This window comes from Leptonychotes weddellii, chromosome 4 (genome assembly GCF_054177405.1).
Source record: "Leptonychotes weddellii isolate Sample4059 chromosome 4, ASM5417740v2, whole genome shotgun sequence".
Classification (NCBI taxonomy): domain Eukaryota; kingdom Metazoa; phylum Chordata; class Mammalia; order Carnivora; family Phocidae; genus Leptonychotes; species Leptonychotes weddellii.
The window spans coordinates 133,501,412-133,522,570 of NC_138372.1; the positions used below are offsets into that span (position 1 = coordinate 133,501,412).

General features: G+C 37.7%; 1 protein-coding gene across 2 annotated transcripts in view; it reads left to right on the forward strand.

Moving 5' to 3' along the window:
- Positions 1–21,159, forward strand: part of INTS8 (integrator complex subunit 8) — a 54,912-nt gene that overhangs the window by 13,899 nt on the left and 19,854 nt on the right. For both annotated transcript variants that reach the window (XM_081816262.1, XM_081816263.1), the window contains exons 9-16: positions 3,101–3,201; positions 3,624–3,765; positions 9,041–9,111; positions 9,475–9,650; positions 10,772–10,905; positions 12,053–12,163; positions 15,294–15,495; positions 20,092–20,213. In XM_081816262.1, the coding sequence (XP_081672388.1) occupies positions 3,101–3,201; positions 3,624–3,765; positions 9,041–9,111; positions 9,475–9,650; positions 10,772–10,905; positions 12,053–12,163; positions 15,294–15,495; positions 20,092–20,213 (1,059 nt within the window). The remainder of the gene's footprint in view (positions 1–3,100; positions 3,202–3,623; positions 3,766–9,040; positions 9,112–9,474; positions 9,651–10,771; positions 10,906–12,052; positions 12,164–15,293; positions 15,496–20,091; positions 20,214–21,159) is intronic.

The window sequence follows — 21,159 nt, forward strand, 5'->3', positions numbered from 1 at the left end:
GCATCACCATTTACCAGTTGTATGATTTGGGGCAAGTAAAACAGATTGGCCTCTAAAATGGTGGTAATAATTAACTGATTTCATAGGCTCCCTATGAGAACCAAGTGAGAAGTTATAGTTTATAAACTAAGTGCACTGTACAGATGTTGACTCATTTTGATAATATCCTTTTTTGAAAGTATAGAATTTGCCCGTGTTAAGTAAATTCTTTAAGAAACTCTGTAAGCAGAACTTTTAATTTTTACAATTAAAAGTAGAGAATTGTTAGCTTTGTGGAGCCTTAAGTCTTGTGTCTGACTTAAAAGCATGGCCCTGTAGCCCAGCCTTGGTAGTCACTACAGATATGAAGACTGAAGAAGGAAGTGAGCAGAGCGGTGGTGGTAGGTTTGGATGGTCTGTTACAGAGCTTGCTTTACCAGCGAGTCTGGTCGTTACCTCAGTTTTACCCATGCAAAGGGCTTAAATTAGTCTCGAGATTTTTAGTGCCTACTTTGGGTATATATTTTTAGTTTTATAATGAAAATCACTGGGAATTAGCATTTGTACTTTTAAAATCTTTATCGGAAAGACTTCATTCTAGAAAATGAATAGAGCCTTCATGTTAACTCAAAGTAAGAGTCATGAAATAACAAAGCTACAGCATATCTTTAGTTTTGTCTCTACAAATGGACTTTTAGCCGAGCTTTTTATTTTTTTTATTTTTATTTTTAATTTTTTTTAAAAGATTTTATTTATTTGAGAGAGAGAATGAGAGAGCACGAATAGGGGAGAGAGGGAGAAGCAGGCTCCCCGCTGAGCAGGGAGCCCCATACGGGACGAGATCCCAGGACCCTGGGATCATGACCTGAGCTGAAGGCAGACACTTAACCCACTGAGCCACCCAGGCACCCTTTAGCCAAGCTTTTAATTAATTTTAAATAGAATTTTTTTTTTTTAAGATTTTATTTATTTATTTGAGAGCGAGAGAAGGAGAGACAGAGAGTACAAGCGGGGAGGGGAGGGAGAAGCAAATTCCCCACAGAGCAAGGAACCCGATGCGGGGCTTAATCCCAGGACCCTGCGATCATGACCTGAGCCGAAGGCAGACGCTTAACCGACGGAGCCACCCAGGTGCCCCAAATAGAATCCCCCCCACCCACACAGAAAATAGGAGAAGAGAAGGGATATTACTTCCTCCCCCACTTCTGCCCCCTTTTCAAATTCTGCTTTGCCTTAGGGAAGAAAACAAAACTTTCTTAAAGACAGATTAGATACAGATGAATTTATTTAATATCTTTTAGTTCTGTATTCCTAGTACAGACTTATGGAGGGTGGAGATCACTTATGGTAAGATAAAGAATCTTTTAAGAAGCTCTTTGGAGTGGTAAACCTATGTAAACAAGACCTTAGAAATATTACTCATGGATGGGCATATGTTAACTGTGAATATAAGGAAGAGCCAACATTTGTAAATCAGAAGGTATTGTAATGAGTAGCTAGGAAGAGGAAAATCGCAATTTTATTACAACACTGAGATTTATCACTTCAGTTATATATACAGGAGTATGTAGAAATCCTATTCAGCCTGTTTTTACAAATACGGTTCTCTTTATATAAAGTGTACAGTTTTTGTGCTGATCAGGTAGTTATTTAATGGCGCCTGCGTGGCTCAGTCAGGTAAGCATCCAATGCTTGATTTTCGGCTCAGGTCATGATCTTGGGCTTGTGAGATCTGAGCTGCGTTCCAACTCCACACTGGGCGTGAGCGTACTTGAGATTCTCTCTCCCTCTGCCCCCAATGAATGAATGAATGAATGAACAGCTGTAACAAATGTGTCTTCTCGCATGGGGGAAGAGGCTGTCTTTCTAGGTGTAGGCCCACCCTGTTCCTGTTTTGCTATGGAGGTGAAACAGTGTTGCTCCGTGGTTGTGAAACCACTTTTGTCAGTACTTTTGTGGTAGCAGCAGATTAGTTTCAGATGTTTCGGCATTCCTCTTCCCTTTCTCCTTTCGTTATCACTCCTTTTTCCTCCTCTTACATTGCTTGATAAAGAGCCAAGACAAAGTCTGTATGGAATGGTACAGGTTTTTTTGTAATTCACTAGCTTCTATATTTTAAACCATTTAAATTTATTTTTTTTTAAAGATTTTATTTATTTATTTGACAGAGAGAGAGAGAGCGAGAGCAGGAACACAAGCAGGGGGAGTGGGAGAGGGAGAAGCAGGCCCCCCGCGGAGCAGGGAGCCTGATGTGGGGCTCTATCCCAGGACCCTGGGACCATGACCTGAGCTGAAGGCAGACGCTTAACGACTGAGCCACCCAGGCGCCCCAAACCATTTAAATTTATTATAATTGTTCCTTTGCATGCTTTTTCCAGTTGAGTTATTTTAACTGTTGTAGTATTTTTTTTTATTTATTTATTTATTTTTAAAGATTTTTATTTATTTATTTGACCGAGAGAGACACAGTGAGAGAGGGAACACAAGCAGGGGGAGAGGGAGAGGGAGAAGCAGACTCCCCGACGAGCAGGGAGCCTGATGCGGGGCTCGATCCCAGGACCCTGGGATTATGACCTAGCCGAAGGCAGGCACTTAACGACTGAGCCACCCAGGCGCCCCTGTTTTAGTATTTTTAAAAGCTTGTTGTATGAAGCTGTTTAAAGTGGATGAGAAGCATTTTTACAACTTTTTTTTACGATTTTTAAAAATTTATTTGAGAAAGTGAGTGAGCACAGAGGGGGAAGCAGAATCCCCACTGAGCAGGGCTCGATCGCAGGACCCCGAGATCATGACCTGAGCCACCCAGGCACCCCACGTTTTTACAACTTCTAATAATATATCTGAATTGCTTCTTATTGATTGATTTCTTCCTTCACCTCTCATTTTGGTCCATGATCTTCAGTTTCAAAAGGCAGGGTTGGAGGGTGGGTGGCTATTTTTATCCTCAATCTAATTTTAAAGTTTTAGAAAAGATTTTCCTAGTAAGATATTTTCATGATTTTCTTCAATATATATTTTACATTATAGAAAGACTTTTTTTTTTCTTTTTGGAAAGGCTTTTAAAGTAAAGAAACTTTGCCATGATTTTTGAACTGGATGCAATTTTATGTCTGTGTTCTAGGATGTAGTAAAGATTTTCATTGAAGATAACTTAACCTTCAGTTTACCTGTCCAGTTCCGGCAGTCAGTACTAAGGGAACTCTTCCAGAAAGCTCAACAGGGGTAAGTAAGTAAATTGAAGAACTACTTTCTTATTTTTGGATAAAAGAGCAAGTGCAATTTAGGTTTATCAAAAATATACCTCCAAATTACTTCTAAGTCTGTGACAATTTCACCTCTATTAGTAAATGGGAAATTAACACAGCCAGAGAAGCCACTTTAATGTTCATCTAATCCATTTTAAAAGCACTTGGGAAAAATTAGCAGAATTTGGTTCTGTTACCTAAGCTGTAACTAAATCATCCATGACAGATGTGAAACTTTTCTGTTCTGCTCTATCCCCACCCTTGACATGTGCTTGAATAACTTAAAATCTTACCTCTCAAGGATAAATAACTCATTCTTGTGAATTTGGTTTTGTAATATATACCTTTTTTTTTTTATTAAAAAGAATGTATTAGTGGGTCTACTTTTGTATTCTACAGAAATGAAGCTCTAGATGAAATCTGTTTTAAAGTCTGTGCCTGTAACACAGTCCGTGATATATTGGAAGGTAGAGCGATTAGTGTTCAATTTAACCAGCTATTTCTTAGACCTAATAAAGAGAAAATAGACTTTCTTCTTGAGGTAAGACATTTTTTCCCTTTTTGATTTATAATTTTGCTGTAAACTTACCAATGACCTCTTAGTTGCCAAATCCAGTGCCCTCTTTTCTCTCTTCATCTGACTTGCCAGTGTTCGATACGCCTGACCTCTCTCCGACCTTTTCTTCTCTTAGAGCTCTTTGCTGTTTCTCCATTACTGGGTTTTCTTGGTCTTTCAATCGACATCTCTTTTTTCTCTCCCTTTAGTGTTTCTGTTTACAGTAGTTTTGTTTTTGGCTCACTAATCTTCCCATATCATTTTTTAATTCTTATTTAAAGCTTCAGTCACCTGTTGACTAAACATTGCCAAGTCCTAACTCTAACCTCTTCTGTGAGCTCCAAAATCTGTGTTTGTGTTGGATCTTTCTACCTCTTTAACTGTCTTAATGTAACAGACATTGAGAAAAATACATAAAGCACAATTAATACCACTTAGTTCCAAAAATACAACATTGCCAACACTCTAGAAGTCCTTTTTATGCCCTTTACCAAACCCTCTCCATCTCCCCTTGAGGAAACACTGTCCTGCCTTTTGTGATAATCTTTAAAGAATATTCTTTAATTTGCCTGTTTTGAACTTTATAGAAATGAAATCATACAAAATGTATTTTTTATTTTCCTTCACTAAACATGTTTATTGGATTTTTTCCAAGTTGTATGCATTTATAGTTGATTTTCATTGCTGTAAGATGTTAACCCCTTAATGGATATATGAGTTGCAGCTTTTCTACCTTTTCATTTTGTTGATGGCTTTCTTTGCTATGCAGAAGCAGATGTAGTCACATTTGTCTGTTTTTTGTTTTGCTTTTGTTGCCCTTGCCTTTGGAGTCAGCTCCAAAAAAAAACATCATTAAGACTGAGGTCAAGGAGCTTATTACCTATGTTTTCCTCTAGTTTTATGGTTTCAGGTCTTATATTCAAGTTTTTGGCCATTTTTAGTTAATTTTTGTAAATGGTATACAGTAGTGGTCCAATTTCATTCTTTTGCATGTTGCTGTCCAGTTTTCCCAACACCATTTGTTGAAGAGATTGTCTTTTTCCCCATTGGATATTCTTTTCTGCTTTGTCAAAGATTAATTGACCATATAATTGTGGGTTAATGTCTAGGCTTTCTGTTCTGTTCCATTAATATGTGTCTGTGTTTGTACCAGTACCATACTGTTTTGAATACTATAGCTTGTAATAGAAGTTGAAATCTGGAATTGTGATGCCTCCAGCTTTTCTTTTTTGAGACTGCTTTGGCTATTCAGGGTTTTTTGTGGTTCCATACAGATTTTAGGATTGATTGTTCTAGTTGTGTGAAAAATGCTGTTGGTATTTTGATAGGAATTACATTAAATGTGTGGATTGCTTTGGGTAGTGTAGACATTTTATTTTTTTAAAGATTTTATTTATTTGACAGTGAGAGAGCACAAGCAGGGGGAGCAGCAGAGGGAGAGGGAGAAGGAGGCTCCCTGCTGAGCAGAGTGCCTGAGACACGGAGCTCCATCCCTGGACCCTGGGATCATGACCTGACCCAAAGGCAGACGCTTAACCAGCTGAGCCACCCAGGCGCCCCGTATTTTTAAATTTTTAAAAAACTTTAATTCCAGTTAACATACAGTGTTATATTCGTTTCAGGTATACTACTGTATAGTGATTCAACAATTCCATGTATTATTCAGTGCTCATCAAGATAAATGTAGTCTTGGGACGCCTGGGTGGCTCAGTTGGTTAAGCAACTGCCTTCGGCTCCGGTCATGATCCTGGAGTCCTGGGATCGAGTCCCGCATCGGGCTCCCTGCTCCTCCCTCTGACCCTCATGCTCTCTATCTCATTCTCTCTCTCAAATAAATAAATAAAATCTTAAAAAAAAAAAAAAAAGATAAATGTACTCTTAATCCCCTTCACCGTTTTCATCCATCCCCCACCCCCCTCCCCTCTGGTAGTCCTCTAGATATTCTCTGTAGGTAAGAGTCTGTTTTGGTTTTTCTCTCTTTTTTTCTTTTGTTCATTTGTTTTAAGTTCCACATATGAGTGAAATCATATGGTATTTATCTTTCTCTGACTTATTTCATTTAGCAGTATACTCTCATTCCATCCATGTTGTTGCAAATGGCAAGATTTCATTCTTTTTTATGGCTGAGCAGTATTCTATCGTATATATACCACATCTTATTTATCCATTTATCTATCAGTGGACATTTGGGCTGCTTCCATAGTTTGGCTATTGTAAACAATGCTGAAGTAAACATGGGGGTGCATATATCCTTTCGAATTAGTGTTTTTGTATTCTCTGGGTAAATACCCAGTAGTGCAGTTACTGGATTACATGGTAGTTCTGTTTTTAAGTTTTTGAGGAATCTCCATCCTGTCTTCTGTGGTGGCTGCAAAAATCTTAATTTTTAAGTGTTAAACTACCTTGGCTTGTTTGTAGTAAACTCAGCTAGGTCATGGCTTTTTTTTTTAATTGAGATGTAATTGACATATAACATTATATTAGTTTTAGGTATATGTTATCTTTTTAAAATACGTATTGCAGGATTTAGTTTGTAATATTTTAAGGTCTTTTACATTCGTGTATGAGATTGATACATCTATTTTTTTTTTCATGTCCTACCTTTGATTTTGGTACCAAGGTCATTCTTACCTCATAAATAAATTGGGGTATCTTTTTTCCTTGCCTGGAAAAGTTCCCATAAAAATGAACTCATTGCTTCTTTAAGTGTTTGGTAGAATTTACCAATGAAATATTTGGGCCTGGAGATTTTTTTGTGTAAGGGAGGATTCTGGCATTGCTTCAGTTTCATCAGTGGGTATAGAGGTAGTCTATTTTTCCTGATTATTTTTAAGAGTTTTTTTTTTTTTTTTTTTTAAGATTTTATTTATTTATTGGACAGAGAGAGGGACAGTGAGAGAGGGAACACATGCAGGGGGAGTGGGAGAGGGAGAAGCAGGCTTTCCGCAGAGTGGGGAGCCTGATGCGGGGCTCGATCTCAGGATCCTAGGATCATGACCTGAGCCAAAGACAGACGCTTAATGAGTGAGCCACCCAGGCGCCCCTTAAGAGGTTATTTTCTAAGAATTTATCCACTTCATCTAAATTTTTTTTTAAGTAGGCTCCATGCGCTGTGTTGAGCCCGATGCAGGGCTTGAACTCACAACCCTGAGATCAAGGGTCAGATGCTTAACCAACTGAGCCACCCAGATGACCCCCCTTCACCTACATTTTTAAGTTTATTAAGTTTTTAAAATGTTTGTAACATTGGGGCGCCTGAGTGGCTCAGTTGGTTAAACGTCTGGGGAGTCTGCTTCTCCCACTACCCCTGTCCTCAACATGCACCCCACCCCTCCACTTGGGCTCTCTGTCAAATAAATAAATAAAATCTTTAAAAAAGAAAATGTTTACAGCATTTATAGAGATGCCCCCTATTTCATGTTTTAATTGTTTTAAGAATTGAGCTTAATTAACACATTTGTTATATTGCTTATCAGAAGTTAACACCTATTCCCTAAGTTTCATGACACATGTACAGAGCATCACTGTGTATGAATAAGCTATCATGAAAGCATATTCAGGTATTACTTATTATAAGATCATTAGTATTTATAGCGTGGAGCAAAATTATTATGATGCAAGCATTTTGCACATCAAGATGTTCAGGTGTGCTATATGCTGATAATCTATTCATCTGAGCATAGAACTTTTACAATGCTGTTTCTGAGCATGGTACTTGAAAAATTACCTTTTTTTTTTTTTTTTTTTTTAGAGAGGGAGGGAGAGAGGTGGCAGAGAATCATAAGCAGGCTCCACACCCAGCGTGGAGCCTGATGTGGGGCTCAGTCTACAATCCTGAGATCATGACCTGAACCTAAATCAAGTGTTGGATGCTTAACTGACTGTGCCACCCAGGTGCTCCTTTTTTCCCTCCCTTTTAATAACAGCTTTATTGAGGTATATCACATATCGTACTATTCACCCATTTAAAGCGTACAATCCAGTGTGTTTTTTTTTTTAAAGTATGTTCATAGATTTGTACAACTGCTACCTCAGTCAGTGTTAGAATTTTTCATCCTCCCTCTTCTACCCCACAGCAAAACTTCTTATCCATTAGTAGTCATCCCTCATTTTCCCTCAGTCCTTTTAACCGCAGGTAACTACTAATCTAATTTTGTCTCTGGATTTGCCTATTCTGGGCATTTATATAAAGGAAAATAATATTTGGTCCCCCCCCCCCCTTTTTTAAGTTTTTATTACTCATCTTAGAATACAAGTGTGAGCGGGGGAGGGGCAGAGGGAGACACAAAATCCCAAGCAGACTCCACGCCAAGTGCGAAGCCCAACACAAGGCCCTATCCCAGGACCCCGAGATCATGACCTGAGTCAAAACCAAGAGTCATACACCCAACCAACTGAGCCAACCAGGCACCCCTTTGTGGTCCTTTTTTTTTTTTTTTCCTTTTAAATTGACTTTAGTAAATGTTTTCGGAGTTCATCCATATTGTAGCATGTATCTGTGCTCCATTATTTTTTGTGGCTGAATAATACTTCATTGAATGGATACATTATTCATTGTTCATTTTGTATGTCTATCAGTTGATGGACTTTAGGGTTATTTCAATTCATGGCTATTATGAGTAGTGCTGCTATGAACATTGTATATTTTTTGTTAACATATTAGGGAATATTTGACAATTTCCAGAGGTTAGGGACTTTTATACTGATGGCTTTATTTTGGTTTCTTGTAAGTAATATATGGGAGAAGTCTTAATCTGATGAATAAACTCAGAATATTATGAGACTGTTATTTGTAGATAACTAACATTTCCACAGCTAGTTTTTGTTCTTTAATTTTGGTTTATTTTTAAAACCTTAGTTACTTTCTTAATCGTTGGTTCTATATACTTTAGCTGTTACTGATCAATTCAGCTATCTTAGATGAATCTTCTTTCACTTTTCTGACTGGAGCTACTGTAGAGTTTATCACCTCATAGAATTGGTTAACGTACTTTATACATTCTGGGAAAACTCTATACCATGCTAGGTAGGTTATTCTTTATTTCATGTAAATACCTGCAGTTGTTGAAATGATCACATTCCAATCCCTCTCCCCATAATGATTCTTATTCATAGTCTCCTCTTTTAAATTACTTAGACAAATCTGTGATTGATATGTGCCTGAAGGAGAATTTGGTTGTTTTTAAATGTAAACTTTTCAAACTGTAGGGTATGTTTTTTAAAGTGCCAATATTCAAATAAAAATTACTCAAATTCCTAGGTATGTTCAAGATCAATAAATTTAGAAAAAGCTTCAGATTCTTTGAAGGGAAACATGGCTGCTTTTCTAAAGTAAGTGCCTTTTTTTCCCCCTTAACTTTCAAGTTAGTCCTGTGAGAAAAATAACTTTCATTACTTTTTGTATTTATCCTGCATGTCTTATAACCAGGCAGTCATTTGAGAGCCGGTTACGTTCAGATTTGTGTAGTGACACAAAATTCAGGATTGATATTACTCTTTTTGTATATTTTGACATTGACTTCACAATTTTAAATAAGGACCAAAAAATTTTTTAAATCTATTTCAAATATTATTATATAGTTTATGAAGTGGTAGTTTGTTAAATGGTTTATTAATAAAGATTGGTTAACATGATTGTTTTTCCCAAACTAAATTATAAACTTTTTTTGTTTTACAATATTTTTACTGATCTAGGAATGTGTGTCTGGGGTTGGAAGATCTGCAGTATGTTTTCATGATTTCTTCACATGAGCTTTTCATTACATTGTTGAAAGATGAAGAACGAAAGCTACTTGTTGATCAGATGAGGAAGAGATCCCCTAGAGTAAATCTGTGCATTAAACCTGTAACTTCATTTTATGATATCCCAGGTTAGCTCTCTAGTCTGCTAGCGAAAATGTTGGCACATTTTGCCCTTCTATTATATTGCCCCTCAGTGTATTTGAGGATGTCCTCTCACTTGTTTTAATTTATACTTATATCAGTAATTGATTAGAAATTTACCAGTCTTTTGTAGTCGTATTTCTGTCTAAGCATTAAGTTCCGAACTCCGCTGAGTCTGTGTTTAATGGAGATTGAGGCCTAGTTACATACAAGATTCTAGCTGGGGAAATAGACAAAGGTGATGCTGTCTTGGAGGTAAAAATGAGAGCTGGGAGGGGAGTGGTAAAGTGTCCTGAGACTCATAAAAAATACAGGCTCTCGTGCATTTCAGCCTACAGTGCTGTGTGACACTGTCTGCTGGCTAAGCATTCCTCTTTGGCGACATGGCTATTTTTGCCTTATTTATTTGATGATTTTTTTCTGTTTTTGCTTTTATTTTGTGAATATAAGTAGAAGATGTAGTGGTTTTCATTAATAAGAAACATAAGCTTTAGAGCTTAATATAGGTGAGACAGAATCATTTGGTTTAACAAAACAAAATTGTAGCTGCTTTGAACCTCACTAGGAAAAATGCCATTAAGACCTAAATTGTTGGGAATGGATTAATGAAGACTATCTGAAAGTCTAGTTGTAATTAGAGATTTTAATGATCTTGGTTTTCTGGGAAGGCAGTGCCTCCACCTTCTCTTCCTCTGCCTTTAAAAAAAACCCACATTTTTAGTATTTATTAAAACAAAAATATATTTACACATGCCTTTATTAACACATTGTTTGAAAGTAGGAGACTGTCTACATAAATTAATTTTTTCCATATATTCCACCTAGTTCTTTCTGTGAACCAGTTACTGATTTTTATCTTTGTTTGTATTTTCATTGTATTTATTTATTAAATGCAGACTTAATACAAACTGTTAGGTTTTCTGTAGGCAGATAAAATTAATATGTAATTTATGTTGAATGAGTTCTGAAGATGAGAGCTGTTTCTCACAGATATAATACTTAACATACATATACAATTTCTCTCAACAAATTATCATTCTCATATTTGTAGGATTAAGGATTTCTTTGAATTAAGTCATTATTGAAATGGAAATCTCTTCTTTCTTAGCTTCAGCAAGTGTCAACATTGGTCAGTTGGAGCATCAGCTGATATTGTCAGTGGATCCCTGGAGGATTCGACAGATTTTAATTGAATTACATGGTATGACTTCAGAGCGCCAGTTCTGGACTGTGTCTAACAAGGTTAGAAACCCTTTGTCAAGGACAGATAAGAAAATTACACTTATTTTCTGATGTAATTTATTTATTTTAAAAAAGATTTTGTTTGAGGGAGCACGCACACACAAGTGGGGGAGAGGCTCCGTAACCTCTAAGAATAAGTTTATGTCCTATTTATTGTCATAGCATCTCCATATACTTTAAATAAAGCTGTAAGTGTATGTATAAGGAATATTCTTTATGCAGTCTGTAGCTGCTCTTTGCTATGTGCTTATAGAGTATTTTTGTTTTTGTTAATACCCTCTTGAAGTCTAAAGCCTGAAGGTTGGAACTGATTCGTTAAAACTTTTTAAGACATTTTTGGCTTTATATGTTCATTTAAAAATACCCAGCTAATGGATTTACCTGTTTCTAAGGTTATCTATTCAAAAGCTTTCCTGCATGCAAAGTGCACGTGAAAATAACTTTTAGAACATTTCAGTGGAATGTAGCTGAAGATACGAGAGAGAGCACATAGATACGGGAGAAATTACAGTTGTATGGCAGTATGCCTAATTCACTGCATACGTCTCTGCTGAAAATGTAGTAAAAAGGCAGCCAGAACTTTATGTAGAGTTTATGGGATTTGAACATGTAAGTGCAGTGGAATGAAAAATTTCTCTGAACATTAGTGTTGGGCTTCATTAATGTTGATGTTATTATTAGTGCTCATTTTTATAGATGAAGAAGTATAGCATAGTAAAGAGAGGGAGTTCTGACTGCCTGAGTTTGAATCCCAGCCTCTATACTTACTAGTTATGTAATCAGTCTTGGGCAAGTTATTTGACATTTGTGTGTTCGCTTTTCTTACCTGTAAAATGAGGATGATGGTACCTACTTCATCGTATTTTGTTGAGGATCCCATAAATTAATACATATACTCCTCGGGCTTTTTTCCCTTTTTTTCTATAGATTATTCTTTAGAAAGTTCCAATCCATTTAATTTATTACTGGCTTGTAGTGAATATGTTCATTTTTATTAACATTTCATTATGGCTGTCATTTTCCTTTCTCTACAAAAGCGACCTTTCCAGGACTTCTTTAAATGTGATTGAAGATTATTGAAAGATTCTTCCCTAGATTTGGCTTTCTGTGTATGTGTGTGTGTTTATATATTTTTTATTTCTTCTAGTGGGAAGTACCTTCTGTGTATAGTGGGGTTATCCTGGGAATTAAAGACAGTTTAACAAGAGATTTGGTTTACATTCTTATGGCCAAAGGTTTACACTGCAGTACTGTTAAGGTGAGTAAAAGTGTACATCAACTACTGGTTAAGAACATGATTTATATTCAGGGTCTGACCTAAAAAAACAAAGAAACAAAAATGCTTTATTAATTTTATCATAAAACCCAGGAATCAGAATTTCCCATATTTTCTTTTTTTTTTGATAATTCATATTATTATTATTATTATTATTAATTTATTTATTTGAGAGAGAGAATGAGATAGAGAGCATGAGATGGGGGAGGGTCAGAGAGAGGCAGACTCCCTGATGAGCAGGGAGCCTGATGCGGGACTCGATCCCGGGACTCCAGGATCATGACCTGAGCCGAAGGCAGTCGCTTAACCAACTGAGCCACCCAGGCGCCCCAAAATAAAATCTTTTAAAAATACTAAATAGGGCGCCTGGGTGGCTCAGTTGGTTAAGCGACTGCCTTCGGCTCAGGTCATGATCCTGGAGTCCCGGGATCGAGTCCCGCATCGGGCTCCCTGCTCGGCAGGGAGCCTGCTTCTCCCCCTGACCCTCCCCCCTCTCATGTGCTCTATGTCTCTCTCATTCTCTCTGTCTCAAATAAATAAATAAAATCTTTAAAAAAAAAAATAATAAAAAAAAAAATAAAAGATTTTATTTATTTGACAGAGAGGTAGTGAGAGCAGGATCACAAGCAGGGGGGAGTGGGAGAGGGAGAGGCAGGCTTCCCTCTGAGCAGGGAGCCCGATGTGGGGCTTGAGCCCAGGACCCTGGATCATGACCTGAGCTGAAGGCCGAGCCAGCAGGCACCCCTCCCCTTTGCTTTTTAATATAAATTTTAGAATCAGCTTTTCAGTGTTTACTTAAAAAAAAAAAAAAAGGGGGGGGAGAAAGAAAGAAAATCTTGCTGGGATTTTGATTCAGATTGCAATGAATCTATAAATCAATTTGGGGACAGTTGAAATTGATGGTAATATTATGTCTTTTAATCCATGAACTTAGTGTATGTCTTCATTTACTTAGGTCTCCATTTATGTATGTCTTTATCTCAACAAGTTCTGTAGTTCTCAGCATACACATCTTGCATGTATTTTGTTAGATTTATCTCTAAATGCATGTATGTTTTAAAACAAAAAATAGGGTAATTCATTATTCAAAAAGTTCATATTTACACTATACTTTAGCATCTCCTTAAACTCTTCCAAAAAAAAAAATTTCTAAGCTTAAATACTTTCTGATATAAATTTTTATGTAAAACTGTTTTTAGTGAGCAAAGAACCTTTTGTAGATAGTGCTGTAAACCAGAGGTCCTCAAAGTGTGATTGCGACTCCAGCAGCATTGGCCACATTTGGGAACTTGTTAGAAATGCAAAATGTTGGGTCCCAGCCTAGACCTACGGAGTCAGAAACTGGGGAATCAGAAACAGCCCCAGCAGTCTGTTTTAATAAGCTCGCTAGGTAATTGTGATGCATGCTCAACACTTCCAATGGAAATAACATGCAAACCACATATGTAATTTATGATTTTCTAGTAGCACATTTTTAGAAACACCAAAAGTACATAAGTGATTTTAATACATTTTAACCCAATATATCTAAACTATTGTTTCAACAAATAAGCAATATAAAAATTACTGAGATTTTTTTTTTTTTTTTTTTTTTAATGCGTGTGCTAGGTTTTCACTCAAAATCTAGTATTTTACACTTAAAACACCTCCCAATTTGGACTGGTCACAATTCACATGCTCAGTAGCCACATATAGCTGGTGGCTACCATCTTGGACCATACAGCTATAGATAAAAAAGTTTATAATGGGGGCATGTCATTGGCAGCTTTTCTTTTTCCACCCCTAAATTAACTAACATTTATTGGGAATGGAGACTTTTCTGCAGGTTTCATATATATTTATTCTTTCACTTACTCTTTTCACACACACAGTGCAGTCAGTTTTATAGGTGAGAAATCAGAGCCAAATGTATTAAATCGTCTAAGGTCATGCAGCTAGTAAGTGGCACACGTATTAGAAAGGATAGAAAACAGAGGGGAAACATTTAGGAGGTAAAATCTAGAATTGATTGCTTACTGATGTGCTGTGGAAGGCAGGAGGGAGAGAAGAATGGAGAGCAATGCTCAGCTTTCCGCTTTGGATGCCAGCAAGTGAATATGCAGACAAACATTTTTGAAGGATCGATTATTCATTTTTACAATGGTTAATTTGGGCCTGCAGTTGGAAATAGCCTGAAGCTTGGGGAATGGTCTGGGCTAGAGATACAGATTTGGGAGGCCTCAGGGATCACCCAGGGTGAATATACAGAATCTAGGGGATGCAACATTGGGTCCAAGAAACAGTGGCATGATGGGTACGGGGTACGGGGACCAAACAGAGGTGGAGTCATAATAGCCAAGGAAGAGAGAGACTGTCAACAACAAGGGAGTGGGCAGCACCAGGATGCGGCCCTTAAGTCCTGTGAGATAACTAAAAAGTGTTCAGTAGGTTGCACAATTAGAAGATCTTTGTTTAGTAAGAACTATTTCTTTGTGATGGGGGTAGGAGCCAGATTGTAGGAGTCAAGGAGGCACATGGGAGGAGAGAAAGAAAGAATGAATGAAGACTACTCTTTGAAAAAATTAAAAGCATATGTAAGAAAAGGATTGGATTATAGTGAATTTATTTGATTTATTAGCCAATTATGTGAACTAGTAAGGTTGTGTGCCAAGATTTTAGAATATGAAACCTTGTTGAAGAGTGTAAGAGCCAATTCTGAATAGCCTAGGTATAATAGGGTACTTGTCATAGAATCCGTATGCATCCTCTATATACATATATGTATGTGACATGTATAATTTGTGTGTATGTTATATTAGCTTATATATATAAAATATATGTGTATGTGTATAAGCTATGTAAAAGCTTTTTTGTTTTTATAGTTTGTGTAAAACTTGTTTAGTAATATAGCATGTTTTTATACTGTTTATTGGATTTTTTTAAATTACGAGAGGATTGAGTATCAGAATAAATCAGTGACACAGATGATAAAGAAAAAGGTAATCTAGCCTCACTCTCCAAGACAACCATTGTTAACCATTTAAATTCTTCTCTTTGCTCTGTACTCCTAAGGATGCACGTTTTTTGATTCCAGAGGAAAAGTGACCCAGTGATCTGTTATTTCTTTCTGTAGGACTTTTCCCATGCCAAACAGCTATTTGCTGCTTGTTTGGAGTTGGTAACAGAGTTCTCACCGAAACTTCGTCAGGTCATGCTGAATGAGATGCTGCTTTTGGATATTCATACCCATGAAGCTGGAACGGGGCAATCAGGAGAAAGGCCTCCTTCTGATCTTATTAGTAGGGTGCGGGGATATCTGGAAATGAGGCTTCCTGGTAAGATGTTCACAAAGCCAAATTTCAGAAGTGCAGTACTCAAGTAATCGTAGGGAAGAATCTTAAAAAAACATTTTCTTATTTTTTTGCCATCTTAAAAAAGTTACTGCTCTCCTGAAACAATTCAGATGTGGAGTTCTCTTGAGAACATTGAAGATAATGTAGGAAACTATTCATTTCCTAGGATTACCGTAACAAAGTACCACAAGCTAGATGATTTAAAACAGCAGAAATTTATTCTCTCACATTTTTGGAGACTAGATATCTGAAATCAAGGTGTCTGTGGGGCCGTGCCCCCCCTGAAGGCTCTGGGGAAGAATCTTTCCTTGGCTTTTTCTAGCTTCAGATGGCTGCCAGCAATCTTTGGCATTCTTTAGCCTGTAGCTTCACACTCCTGTCTCTCCCTCCTTTGTTACGTGTGTGTGTGTGTGTCCTCTTATAAAGGCACCAGTCATTGGTTGTAGCGTGTGTCCTAATTGTATGATGTCATCTTAACTAAGTATATCTGTGAAGACCCTGTTTCCATGTGAGGCAACTCAGGTCTCGAGTGGAAATGAATTTTGAGGGAACACTGTTCAACACACTACAAAACTGTATTGCAATTTTAAGATACTCTGTTAACGAAGAATTAAAATGTCCTTGTAAGTATAGGTTGAATGTTTAGTTCCTTATTACCATCATAGAACTCATCAAAATGATTGCCAGTGGGTCAGGAACTCACTTGTCACTTTAGGAACAGACATTCTGTGTCTATTTGTAAGTATAAATGTGTTATGAAGGGGCGCCTGGGTGGCTCAGTCATTAAAGCGTCTGCCTTCGGCTCAGGTTATGATCCCAGGGTTCTGGGATCAAGCCCCGCATCGGGCTCCCTGCTTGCCAGGAAGCCTGCCTCTCCCTCTCCTACTCCCCTTGCTTGTGTTCCCTCTCTCGCTATCTCTCTGTCAAATAAATAAATAAAATCTTTAAAAAATAATAAATATGTTATGAAAATTATATAAATTATATAATTATGTATAAAAATTATATAAATGATCTCTGTTGTATGTAAATGTTGCTTAAAGAAGTTTCTTAATTTTACATGTTCTAGTAATTTTAGAACAGTAAGTCCTACTGTACATACTTAAAGCTGTAAAATTGAAGTTTAAAGGAAGGTGCTAGTAATGTACCAAAACAGAAATGGCTTCTGGCCCTCTGGAGTCTTTTGGATTAATTTAATTGTCATTACATTCTGATTTCTAGCAGATAGTACAACTTTTTAGCACTCTGCTGATAGAATACCTTTGAGCTTTAATGCGTCAGTGCCCTTTAATGTCGTAAAAATTGATCCAGTAATATACTGGCACTGTCCACGGACACATGCTACTGTGTCTGTTTTCTTTCTTTTTTTTTTTTTAAAGATTTTATTTATTTATTCATGACAGACAGAGAGAGAGAGGCAGAGGGAGAAGCAGGCTCCCCGCAGAGCAGGGAGCCCGATGCGGGACTCGATCCCGGGACCCCGGGATCATGACCTGAGCCGAAGGCAGACGCCCAACCATCTGAGCCACCCAGGCGCCCTCTGTTTTCTTTTTAAAGGTGGAAGTTTGATTTTTCGTACATGATTTCTCTAAAATGAAAAGAGGAATTTTTAAAATTCCAGCATTTGTTGAGTGTTAGCTGCATGTCAGATGTTGTTGGAAGAGCTTTAGGTACAGAATTCACTTGGTCCTCATGGCAGCTCTGTGAAGTAGCTGCTATTTTAATTATCCCTGTTCGTAAATCAGGAAACAGGTACAGAGAGGTTAAGGAATTTGGCCAAAGTCACCTAGTAAGAGACAGAACAGGGATTTGAATCCATCAATCCTGGTTAAGCCTCTGCTCTTACTCTTTGAAATAGATGGAAATGCCTTTAAATAAGCACAGGTCTGTTTGTACTACCTTTTTGACCTTTAGTCTGGAATTTACATCACTTTTTTTTTTTTTTTTCCTCCTGTTTTTGGTCCAAGACTCCCTAGCACTGCACCTAATTTATGTAAATTCTTACCTTGTTGGATGTTCAGCTGCTTGTCCCATAGTTTGTGTTACAAGTAGTGTTTAAAATGGAAAGGCAAGGATGTCATTTATTGTTAGGAGGAATAAGCACAGTGCAGTGCCTTGTCTTTGCGCCTCAGTTACAGACTAAGGTCCCTGAGTTCAGCAGACACCTGGCTCTGATTCTCTGGCAGGAGAGTCAGGGTGGGTACAGTGGTCTTTCCATGGGTCATGATGGGGGGAGGTGTGTGAAAAGGGGTCATCTGCCACATACTCCTCCCTCTTTTTTTTTTAAAGATTTTATTTATTTATTTGAGAGAGAGAGTGAGAGAGAGCACGCAAGAGGGGGTAGGGTTAGAGGGAGAAGCAGACTCCCCGCTGAGCAGGGAGCCCGATGTGGGACTCGATCCCGGGACTCTGGGATCATGACCTGAGCTGAAGGCAGTCGCTTAACCAACTGAGCCACCCAGGCACCCTTTTTTTTTTTTTTTTAAGGTTCATTTGAGAAAGCATGGGAGAGTGGGTAGGGCGAGGAGAGGGAGAAAGAGAAAAGCAGGCTCCACGCCCAATGCAGAGCCCAACACGGGCTCAATCCCACCAGCTGAGCCGAAATCAGGAGTCAAATACCTGACTGACTGCCACCCAGGTGCCCCTCCTCCCTCTTTTTTTAAGGAAAAAAAAATTGTTTCCTGATGGTATTGGGTCAATTTTGATCAAATTAGTTGCATGCCCTCTGTAGAAGAGGGTGTTAGGTGGATTGGCCTGGCTCTACTATCAGGAATAGGAAGTGATCTTAATTGACAAAGATCCAACCTTCCATTTATAAATAAAGGCTACAGATTGATTATTCTTTTTTTTTTTTTTTTAAAGATTTTATTTATTTGACAGAGAGATAGCGAGAGCAGGAACACAAGCAGGGGGAGTGGGAGAGGGAGAAGCAGGCTTCCCGCCGAGCAGGGAGCCCGATGTGGGACTCGATCCCAGGATCCTGGGATCATGACCTGAGCCGAAGGCAGATGCTTAACAACTGAGCCACCCAGGCGCCCCAGATTAATTATTCTAACACCAGTGATGTCTTTTGGGAGAAATACCCCAACTTTTATTAATTTTTTTCCAAAGATTTAGAATGTGTGCATGCATGCACATGCACAAGTTGGGGGGGGTGCAGAGGGAGAGGGAGAGAATCTCAGGTGGACTCCCCACTGAGCACAGAGCCCAACGTGGGGCTTGATCCCATGACCCTGAGACCGTGACTAGAGCTGAAATCAAAAGGTGGATGCTCAACCCACCAAGCCACTCAGATGCCCCGAAATTTCCCAACTTTTAATACCTTTTTATCAACAGCTTACTTTCTCTTGAGATGTGTCTTTGTTATGTTCCTAGGATTTCAACAAAATTGAATTCTAGGCCTACTCTGGGTGCCTGTTACAGCATAGGACTTCTACATTTAGAAATAATGCTTAATTGCATTGCAGATGCTTAAAGGGAAGTTTAATCTCCAAATCACTGCTTTTCAGGCTGTATCAGAATTCTCCCTAGATTCTAATTTATGTTTAAGAACCATTGCTCTGTTACTGTTTGGGGAGTCCTGGGTGAATAAAGGAAGCATTGGAGCCAAATGCTGTGTGATCTGCCTTTGGCAAAATGTAAAGAACTCAATGACATGCATGCATTGAGGATACTAATTTCCCTTCTGTCTTTGTTCTTTCTTGACGATGATGCAAAGAATGTATATTTTGCTGTGTTCCTATAACTCTCTGTCCTGTCAAATCCTTTTTTGGGTAAGGTGAGATATAAACTAATAGCCATAGGCAGTCTTTTAGAAAGACTAAAATATAAGTACTCAAAAAGTTTAATAGCTCTCCCTATTTTAAGTTAACATTGTTATTCAGCATTCTTTGGGATTTTTCTTTTTGCTGAAGTACATTAAAACCTGAATATTATATACGTTGAGCTGTGAAAATTTGCAACATATTTAATATTAAAGTATATTTAACATTTCAAAGGAAGTTATGTGCAAAACAGTGCCTTTTTTTTTTTTTTGTCCAAAACAATATTGGGTGATTTTTTTTCTCCTCAATTTTTATTTAAAATTGTTTTTGGCACAGTAAATATTTTTTGAAAGTTAAGGACTTGTTTCTGAGGAGTATTATGTCTTAATCAGCAGAACTATTTAAAATGGTACATTTACTCAGATTTGTTACAATTTTATTATATGTTTTAGCTATTTTTGTGCTCTAAATGTGCTAAAAGTTTATATGGTACCATTGTACTTGTCTTGTGTGTTTATTCTTTGCTTGTTTGAATTACAGATTTCTAGAGGACAGGTACTGTGGACTTCCTCAGTAGGGTGTTGGCCATGTAAAGTATTCATAGTAGATGATTTTGTTGATTAGTACTGGGGACCATGCAGTCTGTTGGGAAACCTTAACTTTCTAGAGAAAAATGTAAAATGTTGGAATTTCTCTATTTTTTCATCTGTAATTGTTTTTAATTTGTTCAACTGAACTCTTAGTACATGTTTGCTTTGTTCTCATTTTAATGTTATGATGCTAATTCCAACTGTTTTCTTCTTTGGCTTTTTAGATATTCCTCTTCGTCAAGTGATTGCTGAGGAGTGTGTTGCTTTTATGCTAAACTGGAGGGAAAATGAATACCTTACACTGCAAGTTCCCGCGTTTCTGCTTCAGAATAATCCATATGTAAAGGTAACTTGTGTTTAAATAAAGGGATTATTAGGTTGGGATCATTGTACCTGTTTCTTTAGATCTTTTTTTTTTTTTTTTTTTAAGGTTTATTTGAGAGAGAGCACGAACAGTGGGGGAGAGGCAGAGGGAGAGAGAAAGGGAGAAGCAGATTCTCTGCTGAGCAAGGAGCCAGATGCAGGGCTTGATCCCAGACCCCTGGGATCATGACCTGAGCTGAAGGCAGGCACTTAACCGATTGAGCCACCCAGGCGTCCCTGTTTCTTTAGATCTGTACTACTTAGGGAACTTGTCCAATTTCTAAAATACAGTGGAAGATTGGACAAATGTTTGTTGGTTTGTGATTAAAAGTATAGTTTTGCGTTCATGAGAATGCAAGCAGAAATTAGTTAACAGACAACATGTTGGTATAACCCTAAGCTAATGAGAGGTTTAGTTAGCTTTTCTTGTTGTATGAACTGGTGGAGCTGGGAGGGGTACACTTCTAGCTGATTTCCATCTGAGCACCTTACCTTCTTTAGAGCCTATTTCCTCCTCTAGATTTGGGCCTGATTCTTGTTTGTGTATGTGGAATTAGACCCCAATGAAAGAATTCCTTCAGTGAATTGGTGCTGAGATGTTTATTCTCGTTTCTTAATTATATCTGTCCTGTGCAACTGGAAATGTTTCTGGGTGGAGAAGACAGAAATAGAGACTGGAGTTTTCCCTAAGACTGTGTCTGTTTTGTGCAAATGTTATGTATACCCTAAATAAGCAGTGGACTTTTCTCCCTTTCTGGTCTTATCGTTAAAATAACATTTAGTGATTTAACATTTTTCTGGTACATTTGGTTTTTCAGATTTCCTCCTTATTGTTTGTATGCTTTTTGTTCTTTATCTGCTCTCATCTTTAGTACATAGTATCTTAAATCAGTGGTTATCTGGGAACTCTTGTAAGACTCTTCTCACTT